This window comes from Nannobrachium achirus, assembly GCF_963921795.1.
Source record: "Nannobrachium achirus genome assembly, chromosome: 21".
In the NCBI taxonomy this organism is placed as follows: Eukaryota; Metazoa; Chordata; class Actinopteri; order Myctophiformes; family Myctophidae; genus Nannobrachium; species Nannobrachium achirus.
The window spans coordinates 993915-1017107 of NC_137828.1; the positions used below are offsets into that span (position 1 = coordinate 993915).

At 41.7% G+C, this 23193-nt stretch overlaps 1 protein-coding gene across 1 annotated transcript; it reads right to left on the reverse strand.

The window, feature by feature from the left end:
* Positions 1–217: 217 nt before the first annotated feature.
* Positions 218–22677, reverse strand: LOC308307204 (tomoregulin-1-like; the record flags this gene model as incomplete). The annotated part of the gene is made up of 10 exons (XM_080752375.1): positions 218–305; positions 2537–2698; positions 3273–3393; positions 3879–3926; positions 8057–8205; positions 9210–9303; positions 11754–11780; positions 14632–14761; positions 15416–15519; positions 22530–22677. The coding sequence occupies 10 exons, from the start codon at positions 22675–22677 to the stop codon at positions 218–220; spliced, it is 1071 nt and encodes a 356-aa protein (XP_080608501.1).
* Between the last annotated feature and the right edge of the window lie 516 nt (positions 22678–23193).

Consider the following 23193-nt stretch of genomic DNA (forward strand, 5'->3'; position numbering starts at 1 on the left):
AGAAAAAATCGAACCCCGCCCCCCCAAGAGCCACAAAAAGACCAAGATATAAAAAATGCAGTCCATCCGTCCGTCCGTCCGTCCGTCCGTCCGTCCGTCCGTCCGTCCGTCCGTCCGTCGAACGGACGACGTAAAAAAGTTGGTTCTTATTTTGTTTTTTAAAAAAGTTAAATAAAAATAAAACTAATTTCAAAATAAAATAAAAAGTGGCCGTGGTTTACATCATCCTGGAGGAGGCGGTCCCCGACGGGAAGTGACCCAGATGCTGCTTCTGTCTCCGCCCCCTTTTGGTCTTGTTGCACCGCCTAGAGGGAGAGAGAGGTACTGCAGTTAATATCAACCTTTATAACACCTCCTCCTAGAGGGAGAGAGAGGAACTGCAGTTAATATCAACATTTATAACACCTCCTCCTAGAGGGAGAGAGAGGTACTGCAGTTAATATCAACCTTTATAACACCTCCTCCTAGAGGGAGAGAGAGGAACTGCAGTTAATATCAACCTTTACAACACCTCCTCCTAGAGGGAGAGAGAGGAACTGCAGTTAACATTAACCTTTACAACACCTCCTCCTAGTGGGAGAGAGAGGAACTGCAGTTAACATTAACCTTTACAACACCTCCTCCTAGTGGGAGAGAGAGGAACTGCAGTTAACATTAACCTTTACAACACCTCCTCCTAGTGGGAGAGAGAGGAACTGCAGTTAATATCAACCTTTACACTGGGGGTTCCCAAAAGTTTTTGTCTCAGGGCACCCCATGAATATTGTTTTAATCCCATAAATAAATATTGTTTTTAATCCACAACGCCTCGCGATGCGAGGCGTTGTGTGCTTGTAGGTCGGCTATTTTCACTAGTTTTGTGTGACAGTCTTGTATGATGAAGCAGGGCTTTGCTTTACCAAAAGACGTACACATTTGAAACTTGGAGATACGAGGTTTCTGCCCGACAGTGACGATATTTTAGTGATTATGTTGTGAGGAAAACGTTGAGATAACAGCCATTTTGGTTAGAACTGACTGAAAATAACTTTAAAATGATACTAAATATTTTTTGTGTGTCCAAATAAATTCCAAATATTATCACATTATCTCGCGGCACCCCTGGACTGCCGTCGCGGCACCTCAGGGTGCCCCGTCACCCCAGGGTGCCCCGTCACCCACTTTGAAAAGCATAGAAATAATAGAATAATTTATTTTTCCTCTTTTATTTTAACCACATGGAGCAGTTCAGACCACCAGCTTTCATGCAGTTTAATGTCACTTGTGTAGCAGTCCATCACTGCCCTCTGTGGGTGGAACAGCATTACTGCAGCAATTCTATAATGTTCAGGTCTGTCACATCAATGTGAAGTAGTGGAGTTTTGTAGAAGTAGACGTTAGTTATTTGAATAAGAGTCATTAAATAAGGAGCTTTTCAATGTGTTTCAGTCCAGGGACCTCAGAGAGAGATGAAACAGGTCCCTGTTTAAAACACTTACAGACTGGCAATAACAAACCTAGCCCAGCCTCCCCTGACCCTTCTTTGTATTTACCTACTGTATATACTTTTTTCACTGTTTATTTTATTTTTATTTACTTTTTTCTTTTTTACAATATCTACTGCATAGTACTGTGTTCTATCCGTCTGTCATTCAATGTTATATGAGATACTTCAATGGTTTCCTATGGAAATAAGCTTAGTCTTTTCATGGATCTCCTTTTAGTAGACCTTGTACCAGTGAACTGTACCTTTTCCTATGCAAACTGACAATAAAGTATTCAATCAATCAATCAATCAATTTCAACTACTATCTGGCAGCCAGCACACTTTTATATCTTTAATATTTATTTATTTCAGATTTTGTAGTCTGGAATGTTATTAAAAAAAGGGATTGATTAAGTGATATGACTTAAATAAAGAACAAAACCTTCCCAGAATAGTAAAAAATTAATATGAGTAAAATATAATATGGTTTGGTTTATGAAATACAATAGGTGCAGTGTGTAAAGTAGGCTTATTTGATTGACATGGCCATTTCAGTAAAAAAAAAAAAAAAAAGAAATTCATGACTTAAAGTCACAAATAATATAATATAATATATAATAATGGTTGGTTGTTGTCAGACGGCTGACATGCTACTTTATTTCTGCTCACTGCGGAGTCTGTGCTGCTGGCGTGAAAGAGAGCGGCAGTCCGGCAAGTCCCGGAAAAGACGCTCTGTGATTGGCCAGAGGCACTTTGAGTGACGCTTCCCTCCAGACATTATTTACTAACATTATTTACTATTCCGTCCCCCAGTAGATGTGGAGGTGAACCTGCTCCGCGTGAAAGTCCAATATCCTAACCATCACTCCAAAGGGATAACCCTATGGAACGAGGGAGATACTAGACTTTTTGAGGCTTCTGGGGCTGTGACTCGCTCCGCCACATTATGGAACTTGGACGGCGCTTATACAATATGTAGAGGGGAGGGGGTCCTTGGCCTGAAAACATTGAAGACCCCTGGATTACAGTAATAGTAATATATTACAGTAATATATTACAGTAATAGATTACCTGGTGAAGCACATGACCACGGCCACTATGACAGCGATCTGAACGGCTCCTATGATGGCAGCGATGAGGACGTAATGCAGCTTCTGACCACTAGGGACCACGTAGAGGATGTTGAAGTCCTGGAGCTGATCACACTGAGGACCCCCGTAGCCTGACGAGCACCTACACACACACACATAGAGACACACACACACACACACACACACACACACACACACCCACACACACACACACACACATAGACACACACACACACACACACACACACACACACACTGTTCTTGAGAGACTACTATGTCAGTGATTCTCAAACTTTTTTCACGTCAAAGACCTCCAAAATGATGTGTAGTTGGCCGCGGACCCCCATCTCAAAATATTTAATTCCAGGGACTCCCAGATGCAACATTTCAGCGCTTGATGAACTGAGCATAATGTAATCAGGTCATTACTGGAGATGTGGCGTAACGACATGGATTTCTACACAGAGGGCAATTCTTTCAACATAAGACGCTGCATTCAAGTTCAGGAGAGTTTGGACAAGGCAATTCTCTTGAATGCTGCCTTCAGGTATGGCATGGAAAGAGGGGGCATTTGTTTTTCTTTCACCATAGTAAAAACTGCATTCATGGTCTGGAGAGGACACTTTTTACAGACAGGTAAAAGGACAGGGGCTCAAGCCCCCTTTCGTGTCACACGCACACCACACACACACACACACACACACACACACACTCACCTGCAGACTGGCAGGTCGTGTTTCATCTCACAGACTCCGTGTTCACAGAAGTGGGCGTAGTCCTCGTGGCAGGGGGCGGGGCTATCGTCAAAGCCCTGCCCCTCCCCCGGCTTGGACACGGCTGCAAAGAGACGAGTACTGGATTGTGATTGGCTACAGAGTTAAGTGACAGGACGAGCACTGGGTTCTGATTGGCTACATGGAAACACTGACGGATTCGTGTTTGGTGTGTTCAACTGAAGCTAAAGTTCAAATCTATAAATTTATTCAAATTTATTACAATCTATCCACAACTTTCCCACATCCCATCATGCATTGCGCAGAATGTGCGGGCAGCTTCCGGCGCCGCAGCCGAGTTGATCTATTCTACAAGCTCACAACGGTTGCATCTGCGACGCGATGTGAGCTTGTATGTCTGCTGTTAACCGGAAGTGTCCGCAGATAATGCTACAGTAAATTCTCGTGGAAAACAGGTGGATTCAAATTCATTTGAATTCTAGATTGACTAAAGTGACCGTTTATTGTGGGAAAACAATGATGCTGTTTATATGACTCTTATTGTGAAATGAGGTGGTTTGAAGCTCTTATTGTGAAAGCTCTTCTTACCAAACACATCAGGTTTGTTCTTCGTTCCTTCTTCCTTCCTGGTTTTATCTGGAAAACAGGAAACACAGGTTGAGCTTGTAGATCTGTTTTAGTTTTAGCTGGTAGATCTGTTTTAGCTTGTAGATCTGTTTTAGTTTTAGCTTGTAGATCTGTTTTAGTTTTAACTTGTAGATCTGTTTTAGTTTTAGCTTGTAGATCTGTTTTAGTTTTAGCTTGTAGATCTGTTTTAGTTTTAACTTGTAGATCTGTTTTAGTTTTAGCTTGTAGATCTGTTTTAGTTTTAGCTTGTAGATCTGTTTTTTGCGACAGTCAGTAAACGGTCTGGTCAGTGGACCAGTGGAATGTCATACAGCACTATTGGCCTATAATGTGCTGTTTTTACAGTTGGTACAAATAAAAATTGTGATATGTGTCATAAATATTGTATTCCGACTGCTTGTATTGGCTGATGAAAAATGTGCCATGTTGTGCAATAATATAGAAAAATATAGAAACGTGATGCATCACAATGCATCGTATAATCAAATCGAATCGTTACCTGGTGAATAGTCATCGAATTGAATCGTGAGGCCAGTGCCTCTAAAGCCCATTTTCCACAGGCCCAACTCCACACCACTCCACACCACACCGCCCACTTGTGCGAAGTTGTGCCAGGTTTTCCACTACAAGGACCTGGGTAGAGTGGTGTGAAAGTGGTACTAAACAGGGTACTAAAAAGTATCCACTCTAGAGTAGGTCTGAGCTAGGCCAAACAGGGCCAAACACTTCATAATGACTGATCACTCACTGACTTTTCATTTAGATCACCAGGATACAGTTGTAATACATGATAATATATTATATTGTGTTATAACCACTATTATAATCTATTATAGCATATTTTAATTATCATAGTAATACATTAATACTTTATAATGTATTATAATCACAGTTATAATCCATTACAGTGCATTATAATTAGGATAGTTGTAATACAAATGTATATTGTGTTATAATCACAGTTAAAAGGGTCAATTTGTTTCTATACCGATAGGGGTACTTTTTTGTAATGGAAAATGTAGATATTTTTATGTGGTGCGGTGTGGTGTGGTGTAGTGTGGTGTGGTGCTAAAACTGCAGTCGAAAAGGGGCTTAATACCAAACAGACTTTTCAAAAAATAAACCAAACTACGCCTGCATCAAGGGTTTTATCGGGTAGGTCAGGGGTATTCAACTAAATTGTCCAGGGGGCCACATTGACAGAAAACCAAGGGGCCGGGGGCCGCACTAACGTAGGTGCTACATCACACTAGTGATGGCCAACCTGGCTTTGATGCTATCTTAGAGTAGAGCATATATCACGGTCTGGCACCGCAGTACCTCGAAGAGCTCATTGAGCCTCGCAGTACTGCTAGACCGGTGCGTCCACAATATGAAAACATGCTTGTCATTCCCAAAAAAATACCTAAGGCCAGAACAGGAGCCAGAGCTTTTAAGTATCAGGCACCTCAGTTGTGGAACCTCCTCCCAGTCTCTGTCCGTGTGGCAGACACACTCTGTGTTTTTAAGACTAGATTAAAAACGTTTCTCTATGATAAAGCCTATAATTAGGTTCGTTCGTTCGTTCGTTCGTCGCTTGTTCGTTCGCTGCTTCGTTCGTTCGTTCGTTGCTTTGTGTCGATCAATTCGGAGGACTCGCTCCTCCGCGGCTGGGGCGTCGCAGGCTCTCCGGAGCCTTCGTCCCCTTAAGTACAGACCGTTGCTTCGTTCGTTCGTTCGTTGCTTCGTTCGTTCGTTCGTTCGTTGCTTCGCTTGTTCGTTGCTTCGTTCGTTCGCTGCTTCGTTCGTTCGTTGCTTCGTTCGTTCGTTCATTCGTTGCTTCGCTCGTGCTTCGTTCGCTTGTTCGTTCGTTGCTTCGCTCGTTGCTTCGTTTGTTCGTTCGTTCGTTGCTGACTAAATTACCTCCCTCAGGCTGTCCGGGTGCATGTTGGGACCAGTAGCCGGGCTGACAAAAGGCCGTGGCTCTGTGAGACAGCGTACAGTCACTCCTAATCCCAACCTACAAAGTCACTGGGTTGGGCTGAATAATGGGTCAGAGGGGAGGGGGAACCCTCCTCCCTCTCTTCCCCCTTTTGGTTGTGTGGGTTTGTGTCACATCATTGCAATTGTAACTAGCACTGTTCCTGCCATTATAAGGCCTGCCACTAATTCGAACTCCGGGGATCATCCCCGGAGTTTCTTTTCTGTCTCCCACTCCACAGTTCCAGTTCCTGGAAACTCGACAACCTAAATACCTAAAACTCGACAACTCAGCTGCTGGGATTGCTACTAAAACCCGACTACTCAGCTGCAGACCAAGAGTGTGACCCCGGACCAGGCCTCCATGAAGCACACCTGTGGACCTGCCTGGATCTCTCTGTGTCTATCTCTTGTTCTCTCTTTGTCCCTTACTGTCCCCCCGACTCGGTCGAGGCAGCACGGCTGTTCACCCCAGAGTCAGGATCTGCCTGACGTTTCCTCCTCCTTAAGAGGGGGTTTTTCGTTACCATTGTAGCAAATTGCTTGCTCAGGGTGGGGGCCTCGGGCCTGTGAGGTATCCACTCGAGTTCTCTCGGGGGGGTACCTCACAGGTACAGGTTCTGCTCGGGTTCTCTCTCTCCTCCCCCCACCCCCCCTACCCTTACCTCCCCCTCCCCTCCCCTTCCCCTCCCCCTACACACGCGTGCGCATGCAGCGCCTGTGTGTATGTGTGTGCGTTCGTTCGTTCGTTCTTGTACATACGCATGCGGGACCTGTATATGTGCGTGCGTGTGCCCCTTGTTGTCTTTCCCTTGTCTCTCCCCTGTTTCTCCCTCTCTCCTCTCTCTCTCTCATGGCTCTTTAGCCTTTGTAAAGTGTCTTGAGATAACTTGTTATGATTTGACACTTTAATAAAATTGAATTGAATTGAATTGAATAGATGTCGACCTTATTGACAGTGCACACACAATTGCCTTCTCTGATGCTTTAACGATGCTCAACGAGGATTAGGTGGGTCACACACACACACACACACACACACACACACACACACACACACACACACACACACACACACACACACACACACACACACACACACACACACACACACACACACACACACACACACACACACACACACACACACACACACACACTCCACTCTGCTGCAGTGCTCTGACTGGAGTCACTTCACTTGAATATGATGGAATATGATTAGGGATTATGGTAAGATGAAGCTCACGTTTCATATCGCGCAAACCATACCTATAACGTTCATTAGCCTCCACAAAAAAAAACGATTTTGGATTTTTTTTTTTTTTTTTTCAAAATTGCTCCAGGGGCCGTTCGCGGCCACTCTCTTATTTTGAAGGCGGGAAGCAGATCGAGCTCACAATTCCCACTTGACGATGTTCAAGATTCACCCGTGACGAGTTTCCGTTCCTGAGCGTAAACAATGATCTAAGATGGACTTTTGATGCCATCCTTGGCATCAAAAGTATTTTTTGGGAGAAAATGGACTGTAAAGATGAGAAGGACCGTTGGTTTCTATGGGATGGGATCACTTTGTGTGCACGTGGACGTGCAATGAAAACGAATCGCGGACTTCACCAGTGCCTCAGTGATAGCAGGACCGAAGGTGAGCCCACACCAGCTTTACTGTAGTTGGAAGTAATGTCAGGCTACCGCTGTGATAACCTCACCTACCAAGCTTTCTGGGGGAAAGCCTGGTGTTTGGTTTCCAAACACTAGAAGAAGCGGCGTCGCTTTGATTTGGTTCCCCCCGTTTGTTTCCCCAATCCCTATTAAAATGCTCCAGTAGCCTAGTGTAGTCTTGCTAGTCGTTACGAGCTGGACTAAAAGATGCATTTACCAAACAAATTTTCCAAAAGCAAAACTACTCCGCATCAAGGAGTTTATTAGGTAGGCCCTAAAAGTATGTCCTTGAGCGCAGGGGAATATTTGGGGTTAAAACTGAATCCGGTCTGATAGTTCCGGCCAAATTGTAGTCCTTTGAGAACTACAACATGACGTGTTGTGGTTTCCGCTCCAGACCAAAAACAAGCCCGAAAAGTGAAGTGATCCCAGACTACCACTGTCCTAGCGAGGGGCGGAGCATGTTATCGTGGTGCTAGTGAGCGTAGTGTGTGCGTGCGTGCGTGCGTGCGTGCGTGTACCTGTACACCTCCCAACGTGTCGTATCTGGATGCTGACTTGCTTCAGGCAGGACGTCTCTCTGACGTGGCAGGGAGTGTCGTAGGTCACCCCGTCCTTACCACACACTGGGTTCTCCTTGTGACCGCTACACACTATGTTACACATACAGCTGTACACACACACACATAGAGAGAGAGAAGAGAGAGAGAGACTTTAATAGATAAGCATTTGAAAACATTCACACATTAAAGGAGTTCTTTAGTTCTTTGTGACTTAGGGTAGGGCCTAAAATGTATGCTAATTAGTGCGGCACCAAGATCTACAAGCAAAGCTTGTAGATCTGCTATTTTCTGAATAGCCTAAATGGACTATTGTCGGATCGTTTCCCAGGTGTATCTAGACGTGGATTCCAGAGTGATTTACTAGTTTGGTTTTCAGCTTGAGGCTTAAAGTGTCTGCGTGTCCATCGTGCGGACACGGTCAGCGAACATATCGCCATCAATATACTGCATATTGTAATATGTTGCACACACACACCCCGAGATCTTTGGTTACTGGAGTATGAGAGGAAACAACCGTTTCCGCTACCCAGGACGGAGGTGCGAAAGACTTGGAAAGTCCTTTGTGCCGGTCGCTCTCAAGCAATACAACAAGACTCATGATGGTCGCTTGCCAAGGCCTAATAGGATTACCTAGGACAACTGTTACCTTGCACTACTGGAACTAAAGTTGTCCTGACTCTGACCTCTAACGTACTTTTCCCTGAGAGGGTTGCTGTGGCGTCTTGCTGTGGCTCCCTTTATTGCTTTAAAAGGAAAATATTCTTGACTTATTTGCACTGACTTTGGTCACTTTTTTTTCAGGCCCTGCACTATTGGGTTGTGTTGGTTGTACTGTGTATTATTGCGGTGTTGATATGGCGGTGTGATACTTGTGTTGCATGACTGCATTGACTAGCAGTGACTGTTATGTGCACTCTTTTGTTTGGCCATGTTTGTTAAGTTATGCTTGAGTATAGCTTTTCTTTTGTGTGTGACGTGTCACTTGTGCTGCCTCTGGGCAACTGAATTTCCCCCGTGGGATAATAAAGGTATCTATCTATCTATCTATCTATCTATCTATATATATATCTATCTATATATATATCTACACACACACACAGAGAGAACTCACAGCATGTCTTCAGAGTCTTCGTCACATTCTGCTCCAAACTTGCAGTTTCCACATTTAGACGTCTTCTTTCCCCCCCGACCCGACCCTTCTGCATCTGAGCACACGCACACGCACACGCACACACACACACACACACACACACACACACACACACACACACACACACACACACACACACACACACACACACACAGAGAGAGAGAGAGAGAGAGAGAGAGAGCAGATGAGATAACTAGATACTAGCGGTTTAGTAAAGGGCTTTGTACAACAAAATTGTGTTTTTTTTTTTTTTCGTTTGCTGCATGACTAAAACGCATTGGATTTGGTGTGCAAGGCTGTGTGGAATCCACACTGCGGATCCCAAGAGGAGTCATAAAAGGAGTCGATGAGTTTTTACCGCATGCGACAAGACGCACGAATCGAACTGGGTTCGATCTGGAAAAAAAAAACGCACAGCCGCAGCCAGCCTGCCGCATGGCAAATTCTGAGCCGGTGTGCATGAGGTCATAGAGAATCATTGGGCCTCATTCACCAATAAGTTCTCAACTTTCTTCTTAACTTGTTCTTACATTTCTTCCTAAGTGAATTCCTAAGAGAAGTCGAGTCAGATTCATGAAACGTTCTTAGGAGGGCAAAACTATGTTCTTATCATGATGAATGCCAATCGTTTTCAAGATTTATCATGGCGTTTAAAAAATATTCAATCTACAAGCTCAAAATGGGCTGTAATGGTAATGCGTTGTGAGCTTGTAGATTGGCTATTTTCAAACAAAGTTTAAGGCCATGGTTACACAGAGCTGGATATTTCTGAAGCTAGACATTTTTTGTGCTGTTGGGGCAGGGTTAGGGTTGCTTGCAGCCACATGAAACTGTATATTTTTTTAACCGGATAAATAAATGGAGAGATTGAAAAATATCTGATTGTAGACAGGGAACCCGGATATCTCTGAAGACTTTACTGTGTGTGTGCTTGTTAGACCAGATATCTTTGTCGTGTGGACATAGATATTTTTCTATGTGGATATCTCAAAAACCGGGATATCTGAAAAATCCAGCTCCGTGTAGCCATGGCCTAAAACTGGGTTAAAATGGTAAAACTCTTCCTTCTTTTACTGTGGACCCCCTGGAACTTCCTAAAGGACCCCTGGGGGTCCCCAAACCACACTTTGAGAACCACTGCTCTAAAGATACGATACAAATATTTTGATGATTTAAATCATATTATTATACAACTGTAGAATTGATGAAACTTAAAGAATAAATTATTTTAGCACAGCATGTCACACTTAAGAACTAAAAGGCCACCCTAAGAGTGCTCTACAGTGTGCGTAGATTTTTTCTTAACACAAGATCGAATCACAGCTAAGAAAACATTGTTGTATGTCAAATCTTCTTAAAAAACTTCTTAAAAGCGTCTAAGAACGAATTTGAGTTGTTTAAGTTCTAACGTTCGTGCACGCACACGTAGGACTGCATCCAGGCAGGCAGTGATTGACAAACAGGCTCAGTGTTGAATTCAGACACACAATGAATTTGTTCATGTTTTCTGATTGGTTAGGTGAGCATGTTTTCATGAAAAGAACATGATGAATGTCTATTTCTAAAACGGCTAGTTCCATTCCTTGATTCTGATTGGCTGGTTGCTGTGGTATGTGAAGACTATAACCCAAACCTTTAATCAGTTTATATCAAACCCAGCTGCGTCATTTCTTTCCACAGTGTTGTGAAGCTAGACTAGAGAACTTGATTGCAAGTAACAGGTGTGTTGTTTCTGCAGCCTGGCCGGGAACTACTTTCTTGTAGAGCAGACCTTATAGTGAATTATTATTGAAATAGAACAGTTTTAATTGGTACATACAGTATCTATGATTTTCATGTTGCCATATTGTAACCGTTTTAGAAAAGCAATAAGCCGAGACGTAGGGAGACATGAGGCGCAGCCGAGTGTTTCCGACCCTCTCAGCCGGTGTAAAATACCAGGTAACCACAAGCCTCGCGTGGCTTATTGCTTTTCTGAAAACACTCTGAACCACTGAAAACAGACATATTAGTGTTTTAGAGATATTTGTGGTGACACCGGGACACGCAGCTTGAAAACGGGACAGTCCTGGCCAAACTGGGACGTCTGGTCACCCTAAGTTGTAGCCTGAACCAATCACATTCTGTAAATCCTGTACATCAGAATAAAACCTGTAGGCTTTGGTCCCAAACATCACATCTGATAAATACATAAATAAATGAATCGTTCTACTGCAGTCTGAACACAGCCTTAAGTATAATATCGACACTGTCCGGCCAAAACCTCTTAACTCCATTTTAGAGGTTTTATATTTGTTGTCATAAATCAGGGCTATTGAACCTCCTTTACATCTGTGTGTTAAAATAATATTGAACCAATGAAAAGTAGTAAAAAGCCCTTCGGTCAAAAAACCTCCTAACTCCACTTGAGATCATTTTCCCCTAACTGAACATGAGATGTTCATAAAACTATAAATATATGTATATATAAATAAAATGTATTTATTTATCTATTTCATGACATACCTCCATCTCCTGATCCCGATCCTCCATCTGACAGACAGACAGACAGACAGACAGACAGACAGACAGACAGACAGACAGAGAGTTTGATTAGAATTAGAAACAGACAGTAGCGTATGATAATGATAATGATCATTGATGGGGATGTGATCAGGGGCATCAACTGGGTATGGCAGGGGTATGCAGCTGCCATACCCTGGGTCCAGGGGGGAAATAAAAGGACTCTGATTTTGAATTGCAATCTCAACAAATGAGTAAACGCTTCCTAAATAGATCCTATAATAAAACTACTATTACCGCAGCTCGAAATAAAGTGAGCTCCCTAGAACGGCAACAACTCTTACAACCTTCTAACAAAAGGAAAAAAGAGACAACAGGTGTATTCTTCTCTTTGTCTTACAGCAAACAGTCCTCACAAATCAAACAGATCATTCGATCTAATTGGGATATTCTCAAAAGTGACCCCTCTCTAAATAAAAAATGTCAACTTCCCCCTACTTTTTGTTTGAAAAAAGCTCCTTCTTTAAAAGACAAACTCTCTCAGAGTTATTTACCAGCCAAGAGAGAGGGCCATTGGCTTAATAGACCAATAGGCACATATAAATGTTTACAAACTAATTGTAGACACTGCTTTAATGTTGTACAACAAAAGGAGTTTAAAGACATCAAAACTAGAGAGACCTTCAAGTACAAACAGTTTATTAATTGCAATTCCACCTACATAGTGTACCGCCTTACATGCCCATGTGGCTGTTTTTATATAGGGCGGACTAAGAGGAGGTTAAAAGACAGAGTGGCTGAACACAAATATGCCATTAGAACAAATAACGAAGATTACCCTATGGCACGTCATTTCCATAGTGTCCACAATGGAAATGACAGCCTCCTCAAAGTAGAGGGTATTGAACAAGTTGAACAAACACCAAGGGGTGGCAACAGATTACAGAGGTTACTGCAGAGAGAAACATACTGGATATTTACTTTTGACGCCATGGTATACCCTGGTCTAAATGAAGAAATTGATTTTAAACCATTTCTGTAAAGGTGAATTATTTGGTTATTTACATATTGAAAGTATGAGTTATGAAATTTGTCATATATGTCTATATTGTTGGTATAGGTGGGCGATATGAATGTAAATACACAATACTTACTATGTATATGAGTTAGATTGCTTACACTGATCCTGATGAGATATATATGTGTTATGATTGGTTCCCTTGGACACAAGGAGGTATAAGAGGACATGCACCTACGGTGCCATCCCCCTATAGCCACGCCCTGAAGAAGACACTCTTTGTGTCGAAACCGGTCGGCTTTATTGGCTTTTTATTGTTTTAATATGTAATAGCCCTAGTTGTCAAATAAAGGCTTTTTAATGCGTTCCTTGGCTCCGAGTGTGCGAGAAGAACTTCCCGATGGGACCCCATGCTGACTGGAAATAAAAGTTAGTTCTAAATATAAATCCATGAACATCTCTTTGTATACTGTGCTGGTTATTATGTTGTTAAATTACAGTAAAATAACTACGAATGCAAAATGTAACAAAATGGTCACTTTAACAAGGTATTAATAATTATATTCTCCCCATCTTGACAGAATGGTATATTCCCAGGTTCCACAGGTCAGCTTCACAGGTGCAATGCATTATTATTAATTGTGGCACGTTTACTAACATGCTAAGTTTAGCTGCACTTGAACAACCGTTCCAGGCTGCCATATCCAGCCCAAGAAACCGTAGAAACCTGTGTAAAAAACTGACAAAACTTGTTTTTTTCAGACACTGTGAAAATAGCCGATCTACATGCTCACAACGCCTCGCAGCGTTGTGAGCGTTGTGAGCGGAGGGGTGGAGGTTGTGGTTTGTCAGCCAAGGAGTGTGTGTGTTAAGTTTGGCATGGATAGGGCCAACGGTGGCGGAGATATGAGTAGGGCAAAAGTGTGATTTGACAAAAAGACAGACTGACTGACTGACCGCTCAGTGAGTAAACGCTGCGCGGTATTTCACAAAGATGAACACAATCCATCTCTCACCGCCCGCGTACGCATGCACAAACCAGCACGCTCGCGGGGGATTTCACGGGACCGCACCCGCTCGCCTCGCCGCCCCAAAACTTCGCTGCACGGCTGAAAAAGCCGCCCGCCTCTCATTGAAAATGAATTGCTAGGAGGCAGTGACCGTGGCTAGCGTGGAACCCCCTTAAATGTATTTATATATTACCATGGTAACAGTCTCCTTCATGTTGTACGCTGATGGTTCTAGTGTATATATATGTTCATATATTACCGTGGTAACAGTCTCCTTCGTGTTGTACGGTGATGGTTCTACAGTACAGTAGTGTATATATATATATATATTAGTTACCGTGGTAACAGTCTCCTTCGTGTTGTACGGTGATGGTTCTATAGTATTATAGTGTATATATATATATATATTAGTTACCGTGGTAACAGTCTCCTTCGTGTTGTACGGTGATGGTTCTATAGTATTATAGTGTATATATATATATATATATATATATATATATATATTAGTTACCGTGGTAACAGTCTCCTTCGTGTTGTACGGTGATGATTCTATAGTATTATAGTGTATATATATATATATATATATTAGTTACCGTGGTAACAGTCTCCTTCGTGTTGTACGGTGATGGTTCTATAGTATTATAGTGTATATATATATATGGTTACCGTGGTAACAGTCTCCTTCGTGTTGTACGGTGATTGTTCTATAGTATAGTAGTGTATATATATATATATATATACATATATATATTAGTTACCGTGGTAACAGTCTCCTTCATGTTGTACGGTGATGGTTCTATAGTATAGTAGTGTAGTATAGTAGTATATATATATATATATATATATTAGTTACCATGGTAACAGTCTCCTTCATGTTGTACGGTGATGGTTCGTTGTTTCTTACAGGAAGCTCTCCTCAGGAAACACTCATTCTGGTAGGTGTCACCGTTAGACCCACACACTGGAATGTACTGCTTGTTACACTGAAACACAATAAAACACAATTCAACTCAACTCTGCTTGGGACCCGTTTGGATTTTAACAGTTCCAAAGACCTGTTCCTATAATGGTTCCAAATATAATGTTTTGTATTTTTTGATGACTTACAAGTACATAAACACAAATGCAGCTTTATTGTATGTAGGCAGATCTTTAAGTAGACAACGCTGCACATTTTAGGCTGTCTGATATTTAGGCTGAGAACCTGAGATCTGAAGTCATGATGTTTTGCAAGAAAATGAGCAGATCTGCTTTTTCTGGGAGAATCCTGCACTGCTCCTGGCTAAAAGTGTCTCCAGGACACGAGGTGTTGTGAGCTTGTAGACCTGCTATTTTTGGCTTAAGTTCTCAGAATATGATTCAAGTTCATTCATATAAAAAAAAAAAATCACACAAAGATTTGGAGGACCCCCTGTAGTAACCCCCTGAGGACCCCCTAGGGGTCCCGGACCCCCTGTTGAAGACGCTTGGATTAAAGGTAAATAGTTTTTGATGTACAGTCCAACATTAAAACGCTCTACCTGTGTGTGAGAGTGTGTGTGTGTGTGTGTGCGCGTGTGCGTGCGTGCGTGCGCGTGTGTGTGCGTGCGTGTGTGTGTGCGTGCGTGCGTGTGTGTGTATGTGTGTGTGTAACTCACATGGAACTGACACACACATCGTACGTCTCCAACGTTCTCTCTGCAGGTTCCTCCAAAACGACACGTCCCCGCGTCACATGACCTGAGGTCACTCTTCTGACCCTCTGAGACACACACACACACACACACACACACACACACACACACACACACACACACACACACACACACACACACACACACACACACACACACACACACACACACACACACACACACACACACACACACACACACACACACACACACACAGGGTTAATGTTAACCAATCAAACATTATTTATAAATCACATTTCTCATAGCCTGGCGTATCCAGGCTTACTCATCTGCCAAGAGAAAAGCCTGGTTACAATATGAGGCTGAGACGGGTATAGAACGGTGCCACTTCCGCCGGGAGAATTCTCCCGGATGTTGTTGTTTTCTCACAGTGTGGCGTTCCCACAAAACGTATTCCCCGCTGGCGAAGAAAACTGTTTTCCTGACCCTTCGGTTGCGCTTGTAAAAAACAATATCCAAACAAAAACTTGGATTCTGACAAAGTTACATATTAAACTGCCTATGACTAGTTTGACAAGTTTTGACCTAATCTTTTTTTTTTTTTTTTTACTTTTTGGACCCCACTCTATCTAGATTGCAATCGCGATTTTTGCATGTTTCACCCCCATACAACCCCATCTTTCAAACATGGCAGCCATTTTTGTTTACATAACATGTAAGACATAATGGCTGATATCTCATGAATGCCTGAACGGATTTCCAATCAGATTCTTTTGTGACTTCTGGGCTGGCGGTGAAACCTGAAAGACGGCATATTCAAATTGGCAGTGGATGAGTTAAGAGCATGTTAAAGGAGCTATAGTCAACATTTTCTTGAAAAACAGACGCTAAAATAAAAAATGATGTTTCAAAAATATTTTATAAAAAAAAATTAAGCATCATATGTGTTTCTTTTCAAAAATGACCACAAAAAGCGTAAAATAAAATGATAAAATAATCATTGTGGCTTTCCCCAAAATACCTGGTCAACCATTCACAGCGTTCAGCAGTTGCAAATGAGTTTTTTCTCTGTTTTATGGTTTACTGACCGACCGACCGACCGACCGGCCGGCCGGCCGGCTGGATGTCTGGCTGACTGCCTGACTGACTAAGAACTAAAGGGGTTATTATCATTCTGAAAGAGAAGTCAAACGCCTCAACATTTCTAAGGTGACAATTTAAGGACTTTTTAACACCTCTAAAATGGCTAATTAAGCATTGGACACGTTGTCAAATATCAACATCAAATATCATAGGCAGAAATTGTGAAAATAGCAGATCTACACGCTCACAACGCCTCGCAACAAACAGCAGATGAGAATCACATGGATTTCTATAACTTTAGAGTGATATTCATTCAGGGATATGTTGTTATAGGGCATCACAAATGCATGCTTGTGTTGTGGCATACGGACATTTATTGGAGTAAATGAAGAGCAAGACTCCAGCAGGCAATTAAAGTGAGACAAAACAAACACTAGTTTACCAGTTAATGATCACACAGCGCCATCTACTGAGCCTTTGTGTCGGTGCAGGCCAGAGGTAACTGCACATGCAATACAGATTGATTTAGAAATGAATACACTGTATTGGCAACACCAAAGTTAAAGTGAGACAAGGTAACTAAAACTAAAAGAAAAAAGCAGTAACAGACCATTTAGACCAGCGGTCCTCAAAGTGGGGTCCAGGGACTCTCTGGGGTCCTTTTAGGAGGTCTAATTTGACCCTTACAAGTATGTAACTCTGAAAGTGTACAAATGAAACCAAATGGACCCTTAATTCATTTGTACACTGTCAGAGTTAAGGGGAGACCTTGACATTTTAGAGTTTGAGAACAACTGATTTAGACCAAAATACAGGTTTAAATTAATGAATTCTGCAATGAATCTCTGTACAGTTCAGTATCAGGCTCCCATATCGTAACACAATATATACAATATCTCTGAAAAGGCATATCGTGGGGACATGGCACGTTGTGCTTTGTACTGCTCCTACAGAACTCATGTACAAGACATGCATGACAGGCTGAGATGGTTGACTGTTAGTCAAAGGTCAACTTATTTCCTTTTAAATTTCATCAGAAGCATAAAATGTACACAGTCACCAACAATATTATATAAAAGCTTATTAAAACATTGTGCTGATCATGAATATGAAACAAGACATGCAATAGAAGGTAGGTTTAATTTACCTACAGTGAAAAGTTCTGTTATACAGAAAACCTCATTTATAGATGTATTGTAAGTTGGAATTCACTGCCAGGTTATATTATTGAAGCGAATACCAAAGAGAGTTTTAAAAGGATGGTAAAACAGTATAACAATATTTCATTAGAATGTGATCTGTGTCTGTTTTTGCATTGTCTGCTTCGTTTCAGCTTTGTTCTGGGCAACCTGAAATTTCGTCATCATCTGATCTATTTATTATTTATTTATTATTGTTAAAAGAAAAAGAAGATTATTATTAAAAAAAGAAGAAAAAAAGAGAGAAAAAATATGGGTAACCCTTTATCATGAAATGTACAATAATGTGAAATTCATTTTAAAAATTGTACTTCTTAACTTTTGTAAGTGAACTATTGTCTGTCTGTCATATCTGTTGTATTGTATGTGGTTGTACATGATGTGTGTAATGTATGTGGTGACGGACCCCAGGATGAATAGCCATGCTTAGACAAGTGCTAATGGGGATCCATAATAAAGTAAAGTAAAGTAAACATGGTATCGTCTCAACCTAACCCTAACCCTAACCCTAACCCAACGTATTTATCACCACCGCCCACCCATAGTTCCTGCCACCTCCACCTAACCTGTCTGTTCCTGCACATAGGGACCGGATCCTACCACCCCATTCAGATTCAAAAGTCAGCAGATCTACAAGCTCAAAACAGCACAACAGGTTTTGATCTGCTATAGAGCTGGGGACCCCTAGGGTAGGGGTTCTCTGCCTGTGGGTCACAGCCCCCAGGGGGGTCCCCAGATGACCATTAAGTGACAACTTTAAGGACTTTTAAAATGACAAATCTTTGATGGAAACCCAACCCTAACAACACAATCCTAAGTAATCTGAGGGGAACATTAGAGGAAATTGGAAAATCTACAAGTTCGCAAAGCCTGTATAGATCAGCTATTTTCTGCAAAGAGGTTTGTTGTAGAGGGGGAAAAGGAGTGGACCAAGTACAGAGTGAAAGATCAAGTTTATAAAGTATTGAGGGTTAAAGTGGTTAAATATCTGAGAATAACATCAACATGAATCTAACACAACAAAAAGATCACAAAAAAACAAGCAAGCTAAATATACAACAAACAAAATGTTATACAATATGTAGTAGGGGTCCCTGCTTCATCTCTCTCAGCTAAGGGACCCCTTAGTGAGGTCTCACTGACGCTCTGATAGGTAGCAGGCTCAAACACATGACGAGGATTTCTCTACCCCTACGAGGGCTCAACTTCAGTCAAAATAAACTAAACTACTTCTCTACTCATTTTTAAAAAAAAAGGTAGTTTTGTGTTGTTGAAAGTCTATTCTCCACGTGGGAAAGCTCTCAGCATCCACTCTGTAAAATACATTATCTTTGAATAGAGACAAATATAATGTATTTTACAGAGTGGGTGCTGAGAGGTTTCCCACCATGAAGAATAGACTTTCAACAACGTAAAACTACCTTTGTTTAGATCAGTGGTTCTCAACCTTTTCAGGCCGCGACCCCCAACATAATCATATTTTAACTGGGGACCCCTAAAATAGTCATAGTTTAACTGGGGGACCCCTACATGCTCACAACGCCTCGCAACGCAAGGCGTTGTGAGCATGTAGATCTGCATGTAGATCACAATTTCTGCCTCTAATATTTGACAATTTGGACAATGTTTAATTTGTCATTTTAGAGGTATTAAAAAGTCCTTAAATCATCACTTTAGAAATGTGCAGATACCCTCTATATACTTAAACTTTATGTTGGTTTGTTTACTGTTGAGAGAGAAAACAATGTTTCACATTAAGTTAAACATCTGGGGACCCCCCAAAATAATTTGGGGACCCCGAGCCACAGGTTGAGAACCACCAACTGGTGGAGCGAGCATAACTCACTGCACATTAATATCTCTCTCTCTCTCATGACTGCCTCATCCTCTCATCTCTCTCTCTTGTTTCCTTTATAGTACAGTGTATAGTAAGTGAATGAGACTGAAAATGACCCTCGCTGTCAAACATTTAGCTCACATTTTAGCGAGGGCCATGGGAGCTCAATTTGTTATTTAACCTTCATAGTTGATAAAACCACAGAGAAACGGACCTTTGCTCTCGCGGTCACAGAAGTATCGGATTCGCCCCAACGGCCATGGCTACACGGAGCTGGATTTTTCATATATCCTGGTTTTTCAGATATCCACATAGAAGAATATCTCGGTCCACACGACAAAGATATCTAGGTCTAACAAGCACGCACACAGTAAAGTCTTCAGAGATATCTGGGTTCCCTGTCTACACGGATCCAGTGAATCGGATATTTTTCAATCTCTCCACTTATTTATCGGGTTTAAAAAATATCCAGCTTCATGTGGCTGCAAGCCCCAACAGCACAAAAAAATGTCTAGATTCAGAAATATCCAGCTTCGTATAGCCATGGCCTAAGTGGCCTGCAGATCTAAATCCCACTGAACACCTGTGTTCAGATTGCTGATCTGTAAACGGCAGTTGGGAGAAGGCACCTCCTAATCTCTGGGTCCACTGGAGCAGTTAGCAAAAGCACAACGGGACAAACTGCTATTAAAACTGCTACTGCTACAAACTGCTATTAAAACTGCTACTGCTACAAACTGCTATTAAAACTGCTACTGCTACAAACTGCTCTCTCATTGAAACTATAGGGATGCTGAGATTAGCCCATTTAGAACTAGAATTATTGACTGCTTTAACTGTTGAAAAACAGCAGATCTACAAGCTCAAGCTTGTAGATCTGCTATTTTTGAAAAAGTCGTGAAAATGTGTGCACATCTTTGGATATATGTATTTTCAAAGCGAACGTTTGTAACTCAAATTGCTTCTGGGGGGTCCCTGGAAATAAATATCATTTTGGGGGTCCTTCACATGAAAAGGTTTGAGAACCACTGACATAGTAGTCTCTCAAGAACAGACTAACTGAGCTCCAGTTGAAGTGAAAAGGACCTTTTCTTTGACGATGGCTTGCCAGATTGCCGACATAGAAACATAGGGTTTTTCAAAAAAAACAAAACCTTAGAAGGATTCAAAAGACACTTATAGAATCGGGTCAAAATTCAACTTTTCAAGATTTTTCTAAAATAGCAGATCTACAAGCTTGCAGCGCGGCACTCGGTATCGCGATACTACGGCCTGAAGTATCGATACAGTATTGGCAAATATATTATATATATTGGCGATATGGAAAAATACAATATCACAATATTCTCCCCAAGCTGTATCACGATACACGGTTTCATCACGATTCTTTTTCACCTTGGTTTTGACGGTTATTTTTCAAGTTACTTGACGAAAACTAGACTCTCTGGGTTCCTTTCTTGAGGTCTAAATTAACCCTTACAAGTATGTAACTCTGACAGTATACAAATGAAACCAAATGGACCCTTACGGGTCCATTTGTATATTGTCAGAGTTAAGTGGAGACCTTGACATTTTAAAGTTTGAGAACTACTGATTTAGACCAAAATGCAGGTTTAAATTGAATTCTGCAATGAATCTCTGTATTAACAATTCAACAGTATTTTTTTCATAAGGCTCTCTCATTGTATCACGACATATAGGATACCTCTGAAAAGGCATATCGTGGAGACATTGTATGTATCGTCTCAATGATAATCATCACCATATCACCCACCCTACTCCAACATCAAAAAGCCTCTAAAGACTAAGCTCCAAACCTCCCAAAACAAACTGATTCCACTACTTCTCCACCTGGGGTCCAACCATGACCCATGTTTCTACCACACATTTCTCTAGCCTATGATCTGTTGGCTCAGCGTTGAAGACAGGGTTAAACAACTAAACATGGGATGGACTTTCAAAATAGTTAACGCAAATCTGTTAAGTTCAGATAAAAAAAAAAAGCTTCTGTGCTATTATCAGTTAAATAGAGAATTGTGGAGACAAATTACTTTTGTCAATTTATACGGATTTTACAGACAGTTGAGCTGTTGAGTTTCTATGTGCGAGGGTGCCAATAATTTCAGCCACAACCGTATGTGATTGATTTTGATCACATACTGTAGGCCAATACATAAAGGTCCATGCACCATAGGGTGCATTTATTTAATAGATAAGATGTTATTTATCATTATGCTAGCCATGCCAACTGTACTTTACTCTGAATTCAACCAATGCTGAATAAACACTGTTATTACTATATTTGACTGTATAACCTACTAAGATAGACAGACAGACAGACAGACAGACAGACAGATTTCCCACGCCATAAAGCACCTTGGAATTGAGTAAAACAGACAGACAGATCTTTACTGTACCAACAATAACAATAACAAAAATTATACAACAACAACAACAACAACAACAACAATAGCACCATAGCAGCCAGTGACGTAAAGTAACTAAGTACATTTACTTAAGTACTGTCCTTAAGTACAATATTGAGTTGTTTGTAGTCTACTTGAGTATTTCCAATACTTTTACTTCTACTATACACTACATCTGGGATCCTAATATTGTAGGGTACTTTTACTCCACTACATTTATTTGAAAACTTTAGTTATTTTGCAGATACAAATTATAATATTCTATTGTAAAACATAGATAAACCACTTTAGCCCTATTTTTATTGGATACTTTTAGTACCACTTTTAGTACCACTTTCACACCACTCAGTTAGTGGAAAACCTGGCACAAGTGGGCAGTGTGGAGTGGTGTGGTGTTCGGCCAGTGGAAAAGGGGCTTATCTATCCATCTATCTGTACCTTGGCGATTTGAAAATAGCAGATCTATAAGCTCACAACGCGTCACATCGCGACGCGTTGTGAGCTTGTAGATCTGCTATTTTCAAACATTGCCTACTTTCAATAGGCTATAATATTTAACAAGCAGGTCTTACCTCCTCCAAGAGGACAGTCCTTCCCCGGCACGCAGTCCGCGGGGCTGCGGGGGAAGGAGCTCCGTGCGGCGGGCAGAGCGAGCAGCAACACCCCGCTGCAGAGGAGCCAGCAGAGCCGGGGGTCCGCGGGGGATAGGCCACCCCACATGGCGGAGATACCCGGACAGACGGACAGATGGCGGTCCCTTTGATGTGCCGTCCTCCCCTCCCCCCACCACAACAGATCTCACAGATCTGGGCTTCTAAAATCAAAGCGATCTCCAAGTCCTATAGCTCAATGTGTTCCGCTTTAACAATACGGTTCCATTGTGTAGCAACAGCTAGGAGCTTAGAAACATGGTTTATAGATCTAATTCTACCGAGAACCCACTGTATATACAGATCTAATACTGAGAGGCAGAGAGGAGTAAATCCAGTGTATATAGAGATCTGCTGGGAGAATCCACGCTCCTGTTGGACAAAAAAAGATCCAAAAACACACCGATGTTTACCAGATCCGCTAGTGTGGATGCATTGTTACCAGATCTACTAGACTACAGATCTAATTCTAGCGATAATCCAGTGTATATATAGATCTACTGAGACGCAGAGAGCAGGGAATCCACGCTCCGGTTGGACAAAAGATCAAAAACACACCGATGTTTACAGATCTGCTAGCGTGGAT